Genomic DNA, 21836 nt, shown 5'->3' on the forward strand with positions numbered 1-21836 from the left:
AAAGGGAGGGTCAGTGTGGACCAGAGTGCTTGGAGAAGGCTTCAATCCAGATGTATAGCGTAGACTGTTTTGAAGGATGGCGGGGTTAGTTACCTAATGTACTCAAGAGTAATAACAACTGTCAGTAAGAATAAATGGTTTGCATTTGAAATCTCTGGGAATTGGGAGACTGAAGATTCTCAGGTAGGAGGTGAGTGTGTTATCTTGGAGGATTTCACCTGGCAGAATCCAGAATAATTGAGAGCAAGAGGCCAAGATGGAGGACCAATGAAGAGCCTTTTGCACAAATTCAAGAATGAGATTATGAAAGCTTGAACTGAGGAGGTGACAATAAAAATGTACACAAGTAGGTGGATTATGAAGCCAGGAGAATGGTACATTTAAAATGGATTAATTTAAGGAGGTAAAAAGTGAGAATCTAGTGTTACTGATCTATATAAGATAAATAATCTGCATTGTGCAATGAGCCAACAGCCAATGGTGGTGGCCACATATTGTAAACAGGATGAACTACATCACACCATCAATGGGAACAGCCAGTAGCAGGCAGCAAGCACTTCAGTAGGTCCATGCAAATAATAACCCTTTGTTAGGTAGTAAATCTTATAAAGGCTGTAAACACGGGACCACTGCCATTGTTTTAAGACAGCTCATAATGGTCTAACTTGTGCCTACTTAGATATCAGAAGACCAGAAAACATAAATATGATCTTCATTTTGGTAATAAAAAATTTCTCTAATAACAGAAAAAAAAATCCCTCTCAAGTTTAGGTTCTGTAAACTCTGGGTAATATAGTTGAATGGACAGTCCTTCTACCAACACTAACAAAACTGTCCCATTACTGTAATTGATTTCTTATAAATAAGGAGGATGGAATGTATTTGGTCGTCAGGTGAGCCGACTGCATCCCCAGTGCCTGTGAACCCTGTTTTCTATTGTAAATTATATACAGGGAGTTCTCTTATTTAATCTTTTCTTCTTTTTGTGGGGGGATAGCAGTACTGGGGTTTGAAGTCAGAGCCTCACGCTTGGGAGGCAGGTACTCTACCACTTGAGCTGCTCCGCCAGCCCTTAATATATCTTCTTAAAGGATTATACCATCATTTCTGGAACCTTAAAGACTAGAGTGTGACAAGCTGATGATGCCAGCAGTTTTAGGAGCAGTCACTAGTTCGTCACATTCAAATATGTGTTTATATCTAAATATAGGAAGGAGAGATTAACTCAGAAGCTTGTGTGTGAGTGGGTTAAGTCAGGATTGGCCTTCATTGTGATCCATCCCTTTATTTAGGCTGGCAAAGAGGTCACTTGGGCATCACAGGCTCTAGAGAGCACTATGTTATGTCCTTGCTCATGTAATTCGTTCTGGTTATTATTACTCTTGCAATGATTTTGCTTCTGTATTTGTGTGTATATCTATATTATCTATCTTCTCACTTATATGTGGTTCACCACTTCTTTTTTAAAAATTCCTTAGACTGATTTAAGGTCTGATGTTTAGATCCAGCAATACCACTCCTGGGGATATACCCAAAAGACTGACACAGGTTACTCCAGAGGCACCTGCACACCCATGTTTATTGCAGCACTATTCACAATAGCCAAGTTATGGAAACAGCCAAGATGCCGCACTACTGATGAATGGAGCAAGAAAATGTGGTATCTATACACAATAGAATTTTATGCAGCCATGAAGAAGAACGAAATGTTATCATTCGTGGTAAATGGATGGAATTGGAGAACATCATTCTGAGTGAGGTTAGCCTGGTCCAAAAGACCAAAAATCGTATGTTCTCCCTCCATGCGGACATTAGATCAAGGGCAAACACAACAAGGGGATTGAACTTTGATCACAAGATAAAAGCGAGTGCACGCAAGGGAGGGGTGAGGATAGGTAAGACACCTAAAAAATTAGCTAGCATTTGTTTCCCTCAACGCAGAGAAACTAAAGCAGATACCTTAAAAGCAACTGAGGCCAATAGGAGAAGGGGACCAGGAACTAGAGAAAAGGTTAGATCAAAAAGAATTAACCTAGAAGGTAACACACATGCACAGGAAATCAATGTGAGTCAACTCCCTGTATAGCTATCCTTATCTCAACCAGCAAAAACCCTTGTTCCTTCCTATTATTGCCTATATTCTCTCTTCAACACAATTAGAGATAAGGGCAAAATATTTTCTGCCGGGTATTGAGGGGGTGGGGGGGGAGGGGGAGGGGGCGGAGTGGGTGGTAAGGGAGGGGGTGGGGGCAGGGGGAAAAATGACCCAAGCATTGTATGCACATATGAATAATAAAAAAATAAAAATTAAAAAAAAAGAAACACCATTATGAAATAAAGTGTAAGACATCAAAAAAAAAAAAGTCTGATGTTTAAACCATCTATTTAGTTTTTACTTCAAGGACTGTATTTTTCATTTCAAGTTTTCTTATTGGTCCTTTTTCATATCCATTCATCCTAGATTCATGTCTGCTTGTTTTCACTTCCAGTGTTTTATGTTTTCTTTTAGTGGCTATGTGGCATAAAGGAATGAAAATGTCTCTGGGGCTCACTCTGGTTGTCCAGACAAGGAGCTGGGGGTTGTGTGGGTAGGTGAGAGGGAGTGCATCTCTTCCAAGGTGCTATAAATCAGCCCAGCTTCTCAAGGAACCTGTGGCTTTTGCTCCCCCAAGGAGCCATCCAATGTCTGTGGCCTCATAGGTGGTGTTCTAAAGGCACTGCCTGGTGCTGAAGCAGTGTGTGTGTGCTTTTACCAAGAAGGGTCCTTTCTCCTGTATCCTCTGGAAGTTACAGGATAGAGCAGCGGGGGTGGGCAGAACAGTTACTTAGAAGTCTTGATCCACCTTGGTGTCAGCAGATAACCTGGCACTTTTCTGTTGGCCAACATCTTCTCTTGCTGATGCTTGGCTTAGAGTTATCCCTTCCCTAAAAATGCCATGCTTAACCCATGCCAATGATGCCCAACCATGGTAGTGTGATGGCACAACTTCCAGTGGGCCTGGTGGAAATGACGTTACTTCTCCTTACCTCTGTGGTTCTTCTAAACACGCCTGTTTACAAGTCTTTCCAGAAGATTCCTTGATTGCATCTCTCTGGGAAATGGTTCTTACTGTTGAACATTTGATTGTGGAGTTACTCCACTGTCTTTTTTACCAGTAACATTCTTCACAGGCATTTGAATCTTAGTCTGCAGCTTTGTCTTAACCAGTTGTTTTTAATTATTGTGCTTAATTATTTGTGGGATGATTCCTTCTCTCCTTTCTCCCTTCTCTTCCTTCCCTCTGTTACTTTTTCATCTTTTCGTTTCTAGACACTCCTGTCTGATGGGTTTTGCAGTTACCGACATATCCCATTAGACTTTAAAAACTAACTTGGTTCTGTTATTTGCTTATTGCTTCTGGTCCTTTTTGATGAAGCAGGCAAGGCTGCAGATCCTTTTAGATGGAGTTCCTGGAAGAATACTCAGCTTTCCCAAGTAGGAGTGCTTAAACCTGCCCAGTGGGAAAATGTCCTATGTAAACTGTGCTTCAGCAGCACTTGTATTGATGAACTGGCTTTTCACAGTGGTGACGGTAGAACGAGGCCTGCAATAGGCAGAGTCCCTGTGTTGTGCCACCATGTCACTACCTGACCTGACCAGTAAGTGGCGTTGTGATAGTTTCAGGAAGGACTCCTGTTCACTAATGTTGGACAGTGCTTCCCTGAATTCTCCTTTGATAGACTGTTGTTTCCTGCTCTAGTTTAGTCCAGACCTCATTGTTTAATTGGTCTTTTATATGACATTACTTATCCCTGCCCTTATGTCACAGCTAGTGCTACTGAAGGTGTTTGCCAGAAGTGAGGACCTATAAGCCCTTTCATGTAACATACATCTGAAAAGTAATTTTTGTTTTTTACCCACTGCCAGTTTTACATACCCTCATTCTACTTGGTTGTACTGCAGATTCTTAAAGGCAATTCCTGTCCTTCCTGGCTTTGTTTGAGTTACTTCTACCGTTAAGAGTCATTTCTTCTCTCATAGACCACACTTACAATTTAACATGAACTAAAAAATTAATTTTCTCTTTATATAAAAAGAGAAGTTACTATTTGACCCTTTTCTATTTGTTCTTAATTCAAGTTCTTAGTGCAGATTCGAAGTTCTTTATATGGTTTTCAACAGGTGTCTTATAGGGCAATAATTGAAGTAGATGCATTCAGAACAGAGCACGCATTTGTTGTTGGTCAGGCATCAACATTTCTCTAATGGTTGTGTGGAAAGAAGTGATAGAATTAGAGCCCCTGATCTTACACCCACGTTTGGGTTGCTGGATGTGACTAGGGAAGCTTTTCTTCTCACAGAGCATCAGGTGACACAAAAGTCTCCGAGGCTCCATCGTGTTTCCGTTGCCCTGTCTGCACAGCGCTTTGTTAGTGTATGCCATCGTCTCCCATGATTTCTACTCTCACATAATGCCAGTGAGTTTTAGCCACCCCTTGAATTGAATCAGAGAAATTCTGTGATAAGCTGAGCTTGGTGATCCACATCTATAGTTCCAGCTACCAGGAAGGCTGAGGCAGGAGGATCACTTGAGGTCAGGACTTTGGGGCTTATCTGCACCTCCATCTCTTAAAAAAAGAAAAAAAAGAAAAATTTCTGTATGATAATGGTTCCTGTTGCATTTTTTTAAATTTGGTCATACTGGGGTTTGAACTCAGGACCTTGCTCTTGCTAGGCAGGAGCTCTACCTCATGAGCCACTGCCTAGCCCACTTTTTTTTTTTTTCCCAGTAGGATCTTTCTTTTATGCCTAGGCCAGCCTGGACCTCAGTCATCCTATTTATGCTTTCAGCATGCCTGGGATGTCACGGTTCCAAGCTTTTTATTGGCTAAGATGGGGTCTCATGAACACTTTGTTAGGACTAGCCTCAAACCTTGATCCTCCTGACCTCCACCTCCCAAACACCTTGGATTAAAGGTGTGAGGTACCACGCCCAGTTCTTGTTGCATTCTCATGAAAGCAGTTATTTAATTGAGCTTACCAGTCATCAATTTCCCAACTACTTCCTAATAACCTGAGAGAGGTTACTCTGCAATATTTACTCTGAATTATAATCAAGTAGACCAATTAAATCTGAAGAACTGGTTATTAGAGCTTTTCTCCATGTTTTGTAGGGGGTGGGGAAGAGATCAGTAATGCGATGGGTGTCCAACGTTGGGGATGCTGGCTGGTTAACTATGCCATTGACTGGGGAGACTGGTCACATGATGCAGGCCACTGACCCAACAGCCTTGCTGCAGAAGGACTTCCTCAAGCTTCAGAGGGTGGGGACAAGAAGGCGGGCATGGAGCTGTTTTGATCCTGTAGCTGCACATGCCTGCAGGTCTACATGGTAGGATTTAGAAAGTCCTATTTTTAAAGGCATGACTGTCGTTTTCTAAATTTAAGAAGATGGACCCCCAGTAATTGGTGCCAGTGTTGACTTGGCAGTGATTCATACAATATTATTATTTTCTTAGAGTATTCTTGCTGCTACTATGAGCATTCTCTTGCCTGAGAGACATACGTAATTAAAAGAGCACTGTGAGGAGCCTCTGTTTAGGGCAGTGTCTCTGCCTAGAACCCTGTTGTCCAACGGTTTCTCAACTTTTCTTCCTCTGTTGTTTCTGAACCTACTGGTTTATATTATGGTACACGGTGTATGATCAAAAATACTGCTGCCTCTATTCAACTAAGCTGCTTCCCATATTCTGTCAGAAATAACTGAGGTGTCTAGAGGACCGGGAGAGGTTACGGTGACATGCTAGCCTCATTTATTGGAGCACCATGATTATTCCTCACTCCTGATGCCAAAGGACTCTGCGGACACATGCTCCTCAGTGTTAACATGTGTACTTCTGGCCTTCCCAGCTGGGGACTGCACAGCTCACACCTCTATGTGTTGTACTTTCTTAATATTCTGTCATTCACATAAATTTAGGGCTTTGTGGATTTGGTAACTGACCCAACCCTAAAACTGTGTAACACTTTTACTTGGAGCATTTGTAACTATAGTTACAATTCACATATCCCTAGTTTCTTCTGGTTACTTCTCTGTAATCACCTGGATGCTGTATGGATTAAAACTCTTATTCAGTTTAGTTACATTGAGTTATTTTCTAAAACTGAAAAGGATTGTTTATTAAATTCCCAGTGTTGCCTCCTTTTGTTCACTGCTGGCAATTTTAAATTAAGAACATTTTTTCTTCATAATTCCTACAGTTAGCAGAGTTTAGCCTTGTCTGTGTTTTCCCAAGTTGAACTAAAGTGCACAACTTTCTGTAACATATACATTTCGCCTAACTTTACTTTTCTAAAAACAAGACTGTTGAGTTTTTCTTCAGGTCATTGTTTGGAAAATAGGCCTTGTGCATCTACCAAGCTGTGCCTGTGTTTTTAACACATGCTTTGAAGTTTGACGTATGTCAGAAATATCACTGTAGCTTAGGAGCTTTGTCTGTCCTTAGACATAGAAATATCTTGATTCTGGTTTATGGTAAAAGTATGGTTTTCTTTCCTAGTTTTTCTCTTCAAGAAACAAATGAAATAGTCTTACAGAAATACAACCTCCCACCTTTGTGCTCAGAGAAAGAATATTTAATTATATTCTATCTTTACCGTTCCTCCTGCTCAGCAGTAAATTATTTTTTATATCAAATGGAAGTGCTGTTTGTCTCATCCTCTGACCTCCGGTCTCTCTCTTTTGGACACTTTCCATTATCTTAGCACTTGGTATGCCTTCACTTGCATGCATAGTTTAAAGTTCTCCTGTGTAACCTTTTAGGACTCATTGCTGTTTGGTGTCTTGCAGATAGTACCTTGTTTTTTCCTTTCTCTTTACCTAGGCCGGAGTTTGCATGGCTTTCAGGTCCTACTAGTGTTTATTATGATTGCGAGGTGGTGTAGCCCTGGGGTCCACCTCAGGACCCCAGGTTTGAAGGTTTTCAGTGTTTTTGCTTTTACATTTGTAGCTTGTTCTAGTAAGTGACAGAGATGGGGGTTAAGAGGTAGAAGGTGTCACATCACAATAAAACAGAGTGAGGCTTAACAAAAATGAGAATGAGGCACATAATCAAATGATGAATAAAACAATTTGAGCACAGCATGGTATAGATTATTTTTTTCTTTTGAACTCAAGGCCTCTTGCTTGCTAGGCAGGCACTCTACTGCTTGAGTCATGCCTCTAGCCCTTTTTGCTCTGATTATTTTGGAGAATAGCATTTTGGTTTTTTTTGTTCAGACCAGCCTGGACCAAGATCCTATTTTAAGCTTTCTGCCCTCACTGCAATGACAGTTGCAAGCCACCAGGCCCAGCCTTTTCTACTTTGAGATGGGGTCTCTGACTTTTTTGCCCAGGCTAGCCTAAATCTGCTCTTCTCCTTATCTCAGTTTCTTGAGTATTACTGAGAAGACAGGTGCGCCCCACTACACCGAGCTATTGGTTGAGATGGGGTCTCCCTAACTTTTGACTAGGGCTGGCTTGAATCACAAACCTCCCAATCTCAGCCTTCCAAGTAGCAAGAATTACAGGTGTGAGTCACAGTGCCTGGTTTTAGGTTATTGTTTTAGACAGTTTTAGACAGTTAGTGAAACAATAATCTGAGAGGCAAGACCACTTTTAGAGATGGACGGTATCACTGAGTGTGCTTGGATAGCCTCAGTCTGACCATGTTTTTGAAAAGATGAGAAGTCAGCAGATGGTAGAAAATGCTGTGTGTATAAGAACTGGAGATAGAGAGGGAGCAGGAAGGTGAAATTTTCAAAATCCTCCCATCAAAAGCTCTGTTCTCAGACCCAGCAGGAAAGATGGAACTGTTGGTTGGCAACACTGCAAATATTCAGGTAGAAAAGAGGAAATTTCATTATGGGGATTTCTGTCTGCTTAGCAAATGGGAGAGGAGGTCACTTGCTAACATGGGGTTCAGATTGGGAGCCTGGCCACAGATTTCCTGGGAAAAGAACAAAGGAGGAGGCAAAGCTGACTCATGAGTACTGCTGGATTAAAACGGATCGAGATGCTGTGCAGCTTGAATGAAGCCTTTCATCAGAATACAGCTTTACTAGAAAGCAGAGTATTTGTTATTGTTGTTATTATTAATTGTGTGATTTATCCTGGACATAGGAAAAACAGCTTAGGACGTATGAAATTATATTGACTGGCTGCATGTGTCTTTCTTACTTTTCTCTGAGCTTAAACTTAGGTCCTCTTAATTACAAGAAACCAACATCAAGTTGAACTTGATGTTCACCACAAGTGCGATTTTGTGATTACTGTAAATCGGGGATAATCGTGCATTCTGCAGCATGCACTGTCAGTGCTTGCTCTCTGCAGTGTCGTGCTGGCTTGTGCTTCAGTACCTTTGGTTATGGTGCAACCTTTCCCTTACCCACCCACCCATCCCTTATGCTTGACTATGTAGTTTTCATCTTGGAAGGCCTTGGCTTAAACTTGACCTTCTTCATAAAGCTGTCACTTTCCCCTTACCTCTCTCTGTCTGAATAGTGAATTCTACCCAGTTCAAGTCATTTTCTTGTGATAAAGACAGTGTCTTCTATTACACTTAGATCCATCAGCAGTGTCTGTTGCCAGGCCTGTATTAAGTCTTAATAAATGTTCTGTGTGGAATTGTTGGTAATTGGTACTTTTTATATCATGATTCCAATAGTGATATTTAAAATGTATACATTTCTTATACTTGTTCTTTATTATGATGCTTTGGATCATGACTGTTATCATTAAATATTTTTGGTGTTTGGATGTTTGTCATTTGAAATAGTATTCTTCCTTTAAGTTTTATTTTACAGTCTTCATTTTCATGGCTCTGTGCATGCTTCGTTGGCCCCAGGTCATGACTCTCAAGGGTGTCATGGTAACCTGGCAGAGTCCTAGGGTTGAGTTGTTCTTCTCTCCCCTCCCAGATGGGTTCAGCTGTTGTGATGCGCTCCTTCATTCTGTATTTCCCTAGTTTATTCCTGACAATAAAGTCATATCTTTTTTGCCCTGAATTTTTACTGTTATAGACAATATAAAATCATGATATTCCTGAAATTTACATGTATTTATACATAGGCAACGTGGACAATGACTTTCAATTTTAAGTTAATTCATTAATGTTCAGTAATGTTATTTATCTCCTAATTTGGATTTTATTTGGTAGTAGTGATTTACAAGGCTTATTCAAGTCAAGGAACTTTTTATATAATAAAAAGGTTGAGAAGTAATTTATTATAAAACAACTGTAAACTGTATATAGTGTTTATTGCACAGATATGCATATGGCATAAAATAGATATTTGTGTCTGTTTTAGGAATCAAACATGTTAAGTCCAGTGCAAGATGGAGCAAAGACACCACAGATTGACAGCAATAAAAGCAATAACTACCGGATTGTAAAGGAGGTCAGCTGATATGAAATATTTTATGTAGGCTATATTTACATGAAAAATAATTTTTGCTTATGTGTTACATTTAATATTGCTGATTGTTGTATTTAATGCTTTTCTTCCTTTTAAAGATTTTGATTAGGCTAAGTAAACTCTGTGTGCAGAATAAAAAGTGTCGGAACCAACATCAGCGCCTGCTGAAGAACATGGGGGCTCATTCGGTGGTTCTGGATCTTCTGCAGATACCCTACGAGAAGGTTTGTCCTTAGTTACTCTTGCCTTTGCTTTTTGATGCAGTTTCAAGTGCATCACAAAGTTATAAAGGAGTTTTTCTTCCTTACTTTTTGAGTGTCATCCCCACCTAGTGCCACTATTCCTGCAGCACACATTTAACATAAACAAGGACATGTGTTTACATGACCACACTGCAGCCTTCTGGATCTGCAAAGTGTGGCACTCTACTGTCACCAAATCTCACACACCATTCGCATCCCTCCCATTATCTCAGTCGTGTTCTGATTGACCAAACCATGCGCGTTTGGTTGTCATGTCTACTTAAGTTTCCTAATGCTGAAACTTCCGTGACATTGACTCTTTTGCAGATAGCCAATTATTTTGAAGAATGCCTCCTAATTTGTGTCATCTCTTGTTTCCTGGTATGACTGAATTAGGTTTCAGCTCTTTGACAGGACATAATAGAGGGGTGCTAATTTCTCATTGATCCCAGTATGTGGTATGTGGTTTTGACTTACCTTGTTATTAATATTGACTACTTTGATCACTTGTCTGCCAGGTTTCTCCATTTAGAAGTTCTGGTTTCTCTTTGTAATACGTGTTTTGTTAAAAGGTTCTGTGAAGCTAAGTAAATATCTCATTCTTCATCCAACTTTCATTTTTTTATTCTTACTAGTATGGACATATGGATGCCTGTTTTATTCAACAGGTTATAGTAGGTTTCTATCACTATTTTGATTCTCAGATTTGGTGCTGTGATGCCCCTTCAAGCTAGAATCTCTGTCCTCTAATGTGTGCCAATCGATCTGTGGGTACTTTCTTGCTTTCTGGCACAGTAAAGCATTCTGGTTGCATCTTGTTTTCTTTTGGCTCCAACCCTGGACTCAGCCATTTCTTATAGAAACCGCAGTTCCATTTGGTGGGGAATGGTAGTTAGGAGCATAACTCTGAGAAGTGAGCGTGAGTTTTGCTATTGAGATGTTTCTCCTCAGGCCCCCTGAATAGAAATACTATTTACTCTGTGTGTGTGTATAATTTGTGTGTGTTTGCATACAAGTTACATTCATACTTATTTTCTCACTTATCTAGACATTATTGAAAGCCACCAGTACCTCTAATTTCAAAATCACAGGGCTCGTTTTAGTTTCTTTTTTTTTTTTTTCCCACCATGTCTCTATTCTCCAACAGGGGGAAATGTGCCCATTATGTATGGTACCTCGCTCAATCTCTGATAGCCTCCAGGTTAAATACCCTCTTTATCTGCCTGGGGTTTCAACTCGATATGAGAGGCCTTTCTTTGTGTGGACCCTGCCCCTCTTGAACTCTCACTGGATTGCCTGCTCCACTTGACTTAGTTTTCCAATACGTAAATTTACAAATCATACCATTCCTAAGGTAGCATAATTCAAACTATGCACAGAGTGAAAGGCAATAGAGGTATTAAATCGTCAGTATTTATTATCAGAACTATTCTGCCTGATACTGTAACAAGGGCATTGGACACAATGTAAATTCCCTTCTAATACTGAATCTGCAGCACTGAGTGTTTTGCTATTACTTTGTTCTTATGGAACTGCTTAGTTTTAATGACTGGGATGTTCAGAAACACAAAAAGCATAGGATAAGAATTTCAAAGAAACATGAAATGTAGTAGCACAGGCCCTAATGTGGTCTGTAGGGCCACCTTTTCAGTGGGAATTGGCTGTTTCTGTGCTTAAAAAGTTTTTGTTGTCTTCTAACTATTTCTGGATCACACAAGTAAAAAATATGTTAGGAGATTTTGAAATAAAACTTTCCTATTTCTTATTTAGGAATGTTTTTGTCTTATTTATTAGTCTAGTTAATTTATCCTTAATTAAAATATGAGGTATTGGGTTTGTTCATAACCTTAGGCTGCTCGTTTGGTTATAGGTGGCATAAATGATAGACCTTTGGGTTAGTAATAATGAAAACATTAAGCTCATTTCATATGGATTGTCTTCAAAACATGAAAGCATCGAGTCTCTAACAATAAGCATGTAACAAAAGGGACAGTCAGTTGTGTCTGAACGTTTTAGATGGCTTCAGTGATGTCAAAAGATCAGTTTTAAGTCACATGTGGTGACTCATACTTGTATTCCTACCTACTGAGGAGGTGGAGTCAGGAGGATAGTGAGATTGAGGCCAGCCTCAGCAAAGGCATCTTAAGACCCTGTCTCAAAAACAACATGCAAACAAAAGGGCCAGGGATGGGGCTTAAGTGGTAGAGCACTTGACTAGCATGTGTGAGGTCTTGAGTTCAGTCTCCAGTACTGCAAAAATAATAAGAAGAACAATAACAACAGCCATTTTTAAGAAGGTAACTTTGCATTCTCTGTACATTTTGAGACCTCAGTTTCTTACTGAGCTTCCTATAAGCAATGGTAGTAGCATATGTCAGGACTTTGGAAATGACAGTGGATAAGGGAAGCCACATAAGAGTTATGTGTGTTCTGGAAGAGGGGACAAAAAGAAGGAGGAGGCAAGGGGAAAGGAAAAGGAAACTGGAAATAAGAGTCAGGGGCAGAGAGATGGAAGGGGCCATTAAGGTGAAGATGACATTTAGAGAAATGTACAGGATGCAGGAAGAGAGGTAAAGTGAGTAGAGAGGAGAAAGAGCGCGAGGCAGAGCAGGGAGGAGAAAGAGTGCAAATTGACAGTAGGAAAAAAGGGGAGGGAATAGATGCTGCAAGAAGCAGCAGGAAGTAAGAAGTATGGGAAAAGAGGAGAAAGGGAAGAAGAAACAGCCAGATGCAGACATACTGAGAAAAGGAGTTTAAGAGAGGAGAGTGAGAGGCACTGAGGGGGCAGCAGAGAAGGAAGAGAAACAAAATAAAAGGGACAGAGGTGAGGAAGAGGGACCAGAGCAAGTGTGGGACAAGGCAGGAGAGGAGGAGGCAGTTATGTGCAGAGATGGGAACATGTGGTGACTGTCAGAAAGACTGGGGAGAAAGAAAGATGAACTGTGAAGCAAAGGACTGAAAAAGTGGATGAGAACGGGTATGAGGAAAAATAAGGAAAAGGAGAGAAAGATGTAAAACACAGAGAAGAGATGGGACTGGCTGGTAGAGGGTGGAGGAAGGAGGCATGGGATGGGGAGAGAGAAGTGCATATGTAGAAAAAGGATATGTGTGTTACAGCACATGTACTCAGGTTTGCTTCTCTGTCCTGTGCTACTCTTCAACTTACAGAATGATGAGAAAATGAATGAAGTGATGAATCTAGCCCACACGTTCCTGCAGAATTTCTGTCGGGGAAATCCACAGAATCAAGTTCTTCTTCATAAACATCTGAATTTGTTTTTAACTCCTGGTGTAAGTATTGTAGTGACCTTTGCTACTTACAGTAAAGTGGGTTGATTGTATTTTAGCAGCATTAATGCATAGAGTTTTTAAAGTCTTTGTTACATCATTTTACCCTATAGAGATTCTCTCCCTAAAATTACTTTTAAATTTCCACTAAGGAAACCTTTTAACTAACTTGAAAATTACACAAATCTTATGTGCAATTGACAGTTTCACTATACATGTGTAATGTTAGAAAAAAGATACGGTAGAACAGAGAACTAACTTGACAATACCATGGTAAGGTAGATTAGGAAAGTCAAAGGTGGAGCCAGCTGTGGTCTGTGGAGTGCATTTAAGCAGATCTTGAGGAAGAGCTGACTTCCAATAACATAATTAAATTCCTGGCACACTGCGCTTCATGAATACAAGGAACTGAGTTTCTCTCAGTGGTTCCTGATCTCCTTGCATTTTATAGAGAACTTGCATATAAAATGTGCCGCTGACTGCAGGCAGGGAGTTGAGTCTGAGGATGGTAGGATGAAGCTTGTCTTGTGGTCATCATGAAGCCTCCTCCTGCTCTGTGCAGCTCCTTGAGGCAGAGACCATGCGGCATATCTTCATGAACAACTTCCACCTGTGCAATGAGATCAGCGACAGGGTTGTGCAGCACTTCGTGCACTGCATCGAGACACATGGCCGCCACGTGCAGTACCTGCGGTTTTTGCAAACAATCGTAAAAGCAGATGGCAAATACGTCAAGAAATGCCAGGATATGGTCATGACAGAGGTATGTTCTCAGTGCGCATTTTATCAGTTTCACGTAAGCAATATGCTCGGTATGTATTTTCTGTCAATTTAGAGTATAAGAACCCCAATAACACCAGTGTGGAATTTTTCTATTTAATCATGACTCCTTAAGCGCAGGTGTGCTTTGTACCAGTCTACTGAATAGCACAGTGCAGCAGGAGTTTATGATTTCCTAAGAGTTTTTCCTTTTGATCCATGATGAATTTGGATGTGTTAAATAATGTGTAAAATCTTATGAGTTCAGAAGATTATTTGGAATTAAATTGACAAAGTGGTATGTTGTTAAGTTTTCAGTAATATAACAGAGTCTGAACACTGCTTGTGCTGTTGTTGCTGTTTCTGAATTATAGAGTGGGTGTTCTCTGCCATTATTTGTAAAGGCTTTGAAGAAAACCAAATTAATTAATAAAAACTGTTTGTCAAGACTTTGTTACGGTCTATGGAAACTTGCTTTGTGGAGTAAATTACACATTTAAGAAAAACAAACAGATGATGTAATTAATTTGTTTTGCCCTCTGGATTTTGATGAGTGACATTGAGGGAGATTTATGTCATGAATATGTTATTCACTGGGAACCAGCGGATGACAGGGTATTTGGATAAATCACTTCTCTATGATGGACTAGTTCTCCAGTGCCCCATGTGGATTAAGGAAGTTTCCACACATGGCTACCAGACAGTTACATGGTAGATTCATTGGTTTGGGACATTTTCATAGTTACATGCCTTCAGTTTGGAAATTAGGAGATATTGCCCGATTGGTTCAGTTTGCCCCATAGGAATCTTAAAATTAGTTCATCTTTAGACCTTGGAGTTTGGTTTTTTTTGTTGTTGTTGTTAATTAATTTATTTTTTTATTGTTTTATTATTCATATGTGCATACAAGGCTTGGGTCATTTCTCCCCCCTGCCCCCACCCCCTCCCTTACCCCCCACTCTGCCCCCTTCCTCTCCCCCCCCACCCCCTCAATACCCAGCAGAAACTATTTTGCCCTTATCTCTAATTTTGTTGAAGAGAGTGTATAAGCAATAATAGGAAGGAACAAGGGTTTTTGCTGGTTGAGATAAGGATAGCTATACAGGGAGTTGACTCACATTGATTTCCTGTGCGTGGGTGTTACCTTCTAGGTTAATTCTTTTTAATCTAACCTTTTCTCTAGTTCCTGGTCCCCTTTTCCTATTGGCCTCAGTTGCTTTTAAGGCATCTGCTTTAGTTTCTCTGCATTAAGGGCAACAAATGCTAGCTAGTTTTTTAGGTGTCTTACCTATCCTCACCCCTCCCTTGTGTGCTCTTGCTTTTATCATGTGCTCAAAGTCCAATCGCCTTGTTGTGTTTGCCCTTGATCTAATGTCCACATATGAGGGAGAACATACGATTTTTGGTCTTTTGGGCCAGGCTAACCTCACTCAGAATGATGTTCTCCAATTCCATCCATTTACCAGCGAATGATAACATTTCATTCTTCTTCATGGCTGCATAAAATTCCATTGTGTATAGATACCACATTTTCTTAATCCATTCGTCAGTGGTGGGGCATCTTGGCTGTTTCCATAACTTGGCTATTGTGAATAGTGCCGCAATAAACATGGGTGTGCAGGTGCCTCTGGAGTAACCTGCGTCACAGTCTTTTGGGTATATCCCCAAGAGTGGTATTGCTGGATCAAATGGTAGATCAATGTTTAGCTTTTTAAGTAGCCTCCAAATTTTTTTCCAGAGTGGTTGTACTAGTTTACATTCCCATCAACAGTGTAAGAGGGTTTCTTTTTCCCTGCATCCTTGCCAACACCTGTTGTTAGTGGTGTTGCTAATGATGGCTATTCTAACAGGGGTGAGGTGGAATCTTAGTGTGGTTTTAATTTGCATTTCCTTTATTGCTAGAGATGGTGAGCATTTTTCATGTGTTTTTTGGCCATTTGAATTTCTTCTTTTGAGAAAGTTCTGTTTAGTTCACTTGCCCATTTCTTTATTGGTTCATTAGTTTTGGGAGAATTTAGTTTTTTAAGTTCCCTGTATATTCTGGTTATCAGTCCTTTGTCTGATGTATAATTGGCAAATATTTTCTCCCACTCTGTGGGTGTTCTCTTCAGTTTAGAGACCATTTCTTTTGATGAACAGAAGCCTTTTAGTTTTAGGAGGTCTATGCTATCTCTTAGTTGCTGTGTTGCTGGGGTTTCGTTGAGAAAGTTCTTACCTATACCTACTAACTCCAGAGTATTTCCTACTCTTTCCGTATCAACTTTAGAGTTTGTGTAGACCTTGGAGTTTTAAATGGAAATTATTGTCATTAAACATTGAAAGGAACGTTATAAACTCATAAAATTTACCTTTTTCAAAAGCTGTATTAACATTTGCATTAATTCTTCATTGTCTAGAAATGTGTGGAAACGAATATGATTTTGTAATCTGATCTAAAAGAATTAAAACGAGAAAACAGCAAATACTTAAACCATTCCCCTGACACTTATTAGATGAAGAGTTGTTGTGTATAAGGATATAATACATATTTTTGACACAGACCATCAAAGTGAGCGAATTAGTTGACTTTAGATATTATCAACTTAAATAAAAATAATAAATAATAATGGATTAAAAATTATATATGCTTTGCTAACTGCCAAAAAATATCTCATATTGGGGTTAGAAAATTGGTACCGATAATAGACAATAACACATTATGGTGTTTTTTTGGCCATAAAATTGCCTCCTGCTGGAATTCCCCATTAAAATTATATAACAGAATTTGAGGGGGAGTTCTTTCCTGAAAGGCTCTGTGGGTTCATTTCTTTGCCTCATTTAAGTCCTCTTTTTCTCTATTTCTCCCATCTCTACTCTTACCTCTGTTCTCTACTGATGCCTTCCCATTAACCCTGGAATTTTTCAGATCTTGGTAGAGTTATATTTGGCTCAATGTGCTGGCTTACTTATCTAGTTACTACTAAAGTGGCTAAAACAACATCTTATTCTATTTTTGTAAAGTTTAGACTTAAGAGAGCGCTTGTGCTTTGGCAGTGAAGTCCTCCATATGACGTACAGAAAAATAACTTTATTCTCTTATAGGCTTGATGTCAGTATGTAGCTCATTGGTGAGCAATTCGCTATCAGTGATGTCTGTGATGTTTAGTTCTTACCTGTCTGCTGTTTCTGTATCTCCCAGACTCGATCACTTGGCATACGACTGTAAGCTTCCTACGCTCTTGCCTTGCCATACTTCTGCTTTTGCAACGTTACCTATATTCTTGCAAGAGATGCATGTGTGTCCAGATGGATCAAGCCTTGCAAAGAGCTATAAGAAGGAACGTTTAGACTGAATGTAGATTCTCACTTGTTATCATTTCAGTTGATAAATGGGGGTGAAGACGTGCTGATATTTTACAATGACAGAGCATCATTTCCAATCCTTCTCCATATGATGTGTTCAGAGAGAGCCCGAGGGGATGAGTGTGGCCCCTTGGCCTACCACATAACCCTCGTGGAGTTGCTGGCTGCATGCACAGAGGGCAAAAATGTCTACACTGAAATCAAATGTAATTCCCTTCTGCCCCTGGACGACATCGTGAGGGTGGTGACCCACGATGACTGCATTCCTGAGGTAAGTCTGGTGAAGCTAGCACCTAAAGAGCTGTCACTGAGGTTTACATCCATCTGAGTGTCACAAGTCTTCCCCACTAATACTTATAATGAGATCATACATTTTGTTGAAGAGTTTTATTAGCTTTTTAATTTAGAAAATTTAAAAAGCATTAATGTATACTTTTTTAGTTCTATAAGAAGTTAAGAGGAAAGACCCCTTTACTGGAAGCAATTGCAAATGTCTCTTGAATTCTGAACATGGCAATGGGCCCTAATGGCATGGTTTACTTATAGCCTCAGTTATGTTCTTGAACATAAAATAGGTTATTCATAAGTGAATCACAGTCATTTGGTTGGAGGCTGGGAGAGTTCTTGCAGGATCACATATTAGATTCCACAGGTTTATCTTGCTTTATGGAATTGCAGTCTCAAAACCATGCATACATATTTTGAATTGTTCATATATCATTTTTCACCCCCTGTGTCCTAGGTGGGCTCCAATGATTAGAAAACAACAACAGCAACAACAACAAATCCCAACAAAATCCTTAGCGGAAGTGGGTTGTCTGCCAACAGTGTTCTAGTAATGGGACTTCCAGGAGTGTAAACTGAAATAAATTCTTTCTTTTCTAGTATTGTGGTGTATTATTACAAAGTTCATAAGTGTGTGATATACTGAAGATGACATAACATCAAACATTTTAAATCACAGTAATTTAAAAAGGTGTCAGGATTAAATTTCCTTTTTCCAAATAGTTCTAGGTAGTGATGGACTAGAAAGAATATTTTTGTGAAATTCCACGGAATTTTTGGCACCTCAGCCCAAGGGTACATCATACCTCAAATGGGTTGATGTAGTGCAGTGAGGAAATCTTGGGATACATCCTTATTTGGGTCCTAGTTGTGGCTGTGCCTCTGCCCATATGCAACTCCCTCTGACAACACCGTTCTTACCTTTGTGTTCACTTGAGTGACACAAAGGTGAAGATAGCTGACCCTTCACATCTTCACATCTTGACCCAAGCTTTACTTCCTCAGGAATGAGTTCCCTGGCCTCCCTTAGTCAAGTCTGGAATGGACATTTGAATTTTATTAGTTAACAAATGTCTTAGTGCACACATTCTTTTCCAAGAGCATATGCTCTAGGACAGTAACAGGCAAGTCTGTGTCTGTTCATTATTGTATTGTCTGAACCAGAGCTGACACTCAATAAATATGTTTTGAATTAATTAAATAATGAGTCAGAATCCTATATCCTTCCTAATCATGTGACATACTCAACTAGTTACTTCTTCCATCTTCAATTTCCAAATTTTAAAGTAAAATAATTGTATTATTTACCATATAGGATTGATGGAGGATTCTAACGTGTACTCTCTCTCTGTTTTTTTTGTTTGTTTGTTTTTGTTTTTGGCAGTACTGGGGTTTGAACTTGGGGCCTTACATTTGCTAGGTAGGAACTCTGCCACTTGAGCCACACCTCTAGCCCAAGGAGGATTCAATTAAGTAAGATAGTGTATACAAAGTGCTGAGGGTGTTTGTCACATAGTAAACACTGAATAAATTTTAGCTTCTGTGAGGATCATTGACACTGACTGTGGGAGGAAGATGGGTACAGATCTCTCCCTACCCTTCAACCATCCTGGACGTAGGCCCCTGCCATTGACAGCTGTTAGACCCCAGTCAAGCAGGGGAAGCCCTAGAAGAGCATGAAGCTGGCCCTGAATTCCTAATGGTTCTAACTTGGATTCTGTGAACCCCCTGAAATGATTTACATGATTTTTTTTGTGGTTCATTTTTCTTGGAGATTTTTTAGACTACTAGTATCTGGAAGATGATAGGCTTGACTTGAGTAAAGTGCTTGTTCTCACATCAACCACTGGGCATAGGAGAATGGAGAACTAGGCCATGTATTCAGTCCTGGGGGTCAGGGCAGCAAAAGAAGGGCAATGGCAGTGCATTCTGGGTAGATGTGAATTTTATTTACCCTTTCATAACTGATATTTGGAAATGATCAATAAAGAAAATGAACTTTCTTTTGTATTTGAAAATTGCACAGGTGAAGATTGCTTACGTGAACTTTGTTAATCACTGCTACGTTGACACAGAGGTAGAGATGAAGGAAATCTACACAAGTCATCACATTTGGAAGCTGTTTGAAAGCTTCTTGGTGGATATGGCAAGGGTGAGTCAGCTTTCACCATTGGATACTATTCACAGTTAATACACACTAAACAGTATTAAACATCTGCATTAAAATTTTTAGTTAAGTACACTACTTTTTGATTCATTCATGATCTTGGGCATGAGGTTCATGAGATTGTGAAATTTACTGAGTTGACATAAACAAAATACCTACTACAGCGTAAATAACAACAGATAAAGCATGCATTTTTTACCTTTAAAGTGATTCTATTTGTCTGTTATTAAGTGGAATATCTGTAGTCTTCTTACATTGGTTAGAGAGCATGTTGGCAGGGTTACTTTCTATTCAGCTCTCAGCATGAAAGCAAATTAAAACTGGAGATGGAAGAGGCTGAGAGAGGGCTGGGTAAGTACTTGACCAGACTACTCAGGAGTAAGCATTGCTCAGTTGTTGGCTTTTGAGTCTTGCCTGGAAGCATGCTTTGATAATTTAATCATCTGCCTTTTTTGTAAAATTGTGTTTTTCTTTTCACTTTGAATCATTTCCTCTTGTTTCTTGGGGATGGGTTATGGAGGGACATGTGGAGCTGTAGACTAGCTGGCATATATTTTGCTCTCTTAATATTGAGCATGTGTATGAGCAATGAAAAGAAGGAGTGAATTTTCTTAATAGGTAACACTATATTTTCTTTGTCCTTTTCTTTTTTATACTGAATGATTATAATGCCAGGGTCTATTATTTTAGTTTTATAAAAATCTTTTCTAGTTTTTCCTTGAAAGTGGTGGGACATACAATTCAAGTAAGCATTTAACTAGTAGAAGATCATACATAGATCACTCCTTAAACCTATGATGATTATCCTGTCCTAGTTCCTTTCACCTTCCTATATTCCTGAGGACTGGGATTTCATGAAAGCCTCAGGTAGATGTATTTGGAGGAGAAGATACATTACTTTTATCAGCACCAGGACCAAATACCTGATGGAAACAACATAATTATTTTGGATCATGGTTTCATGGGGTTCATTCCTTGGGTGTTTGATCACATGCACTTTGATGTAACATCATGGTGGCAGGAGTATGTAGATGAGGAAGCTGTTTACCTCCTGGCTGACAGGAAGCAGAGAGAGTAAGAAAGGGAATGAGAACCTCCAGTGACCTACTTCCTTCAACTAGGCCCCATCTAAAGTTTCCAGAACCTTTGAAGATAGTGCAACCAGTTGGGGACCAAACAGTCAACACATGAATCTGGGAGCATTCCATATTCAGTTAATAGCGGAAGGGCTAGTGAAATCCTTATTTCCATGGTGTTATAAGGATGGTTGCCAACTGCTATGCATTAGTTTACTGCCTCTGTTCCATCCTTTTTGGAAAGAGGGTCAATAAAGTTGATACTGATTGCAAACCCTGACTCCCAAGAGGATCCTTTGGTAATTCAGAGAATCATGTGTTATTTCAGTCCAGGACAACTTTTTAGTTAGTCAAGATTTCCAGGTAGAATATGCTTATTTTACCTTTGGTGTGGTGCTGTGTGTGAGAACTGCACTGAGCTCAAGTATATGTAAAGCTCCTGATTTGCATCATTTCTATGCAAATAGAAGCCACTATTCCTTATCTCAGGCACAACTAGAGGAAGCATCCTGCTTTATATAGCTTTGAGCATACCACTCATTGATTCCCACTGTCCTTGTGAAAACCTTGTATCTGGCCAGCCATAAGAATCCTGAGTCCTTGAGGTAAAGGATGATTTCTGTGCCATGCCTAAGCTTTAAAACTGCACATGCAGAAGATATTAAAAGATTATGGACTGATTTGCAGAGCTGTAGGTGCTACCCACTGAAGATAAGCTCGAGAGAGACCAAGGTCATATTCCAGCCAGCGTGAGTTAGAAACCTGAAAAAGATTTCATTTCTTAAACTAAAGAAAGCCAAAGATAACAGCCATTCTTTGTGCCACCTTGGAAACACTTTCTGTTAACAAAGGCAAAAGAGTGTAGATTTATGTTCTTTAAAAAAAAGCTGCATGTAGGAAGTATTTTTATTTTACATAGTTTGATTAAGCAGATAACTCATGTTATTTATTATATAAAGGCTTTGGGGGAATTTCAAGACTCTTCATGTCTCACCACTACAGCATAGCTGTACTGGAAAAGCATTTGCTTTTTCTCCCTTTTATTTATATTTTAAAGCAGCAGCCCATTTGTCTCTTCACCAGGATTGACAGGAAATCACCTTCCTGTTTCAGGGAAGGAAAAAGAAACCTGACTTTCCCATATTTATGATTCTCTCTTTCCCCTTGGAGAAAAATTAAACTAGCATAAACTTTCAAATTAAGTGTGGTTAAGTGAGTAGAATGTGGCCTTCTGGGTATGC

At 39.6% G+C, this 21836-nt stretch overlaps 1 protein-coding gene across 8 annotated transcripts in view; it reads left to right on the top strand.

The window, feature by feature from the left end:
- Nucleotides 1–21836, top strand: part of Itpr2 (inositol 1,4,5-trisphosphate receptor type 2) — an 842075-nt gene that overhangs the window by 153699 nt on the left and 666540 nt on the right. For 7 of the 8 annotated variants that reach the window (XM_074075818.1, XM_074075817.1, XM_074075816.1 and 4 more), the window contains 6 exons: nt 9329–9418; nt 9535–9660; nt 12847–12969; nt 13529–13729; nt 17087–17338; nt 19379–19504. In XM_074075818.1, the coding sequence (XP_073931919.1) occupies nt 9329–9418; nt 9535–9660; nt 12847–12969; nt 13529–13729; nt 17087–17338; nt 19379–19504 (918 nt within the window). The remainder of the gene's footprint in view (nt 1–9328; nt 9419–9534; nt 9661–12846; nt 12970–13528; nt 13730–17086; nt 17339–19378; nt 19505–21836) is intronic. The other variant, XM_074075820.1, reaches the window with a different exon arrangement.

The sequence above is a fragment of the Castor canadensis genome, chromosome 6, assembly GCF_047511655.1.
Source record: "Castor canadensis chromosome 6, mCasCan1.hap1v2, whole genome shotgun sequence".
NCBI classification, from domain to species: Eukaryota; Metazoa; Chordata; class Mammalia; order Rodentia; family Castoridae; genus Castor; species Castor canadensis.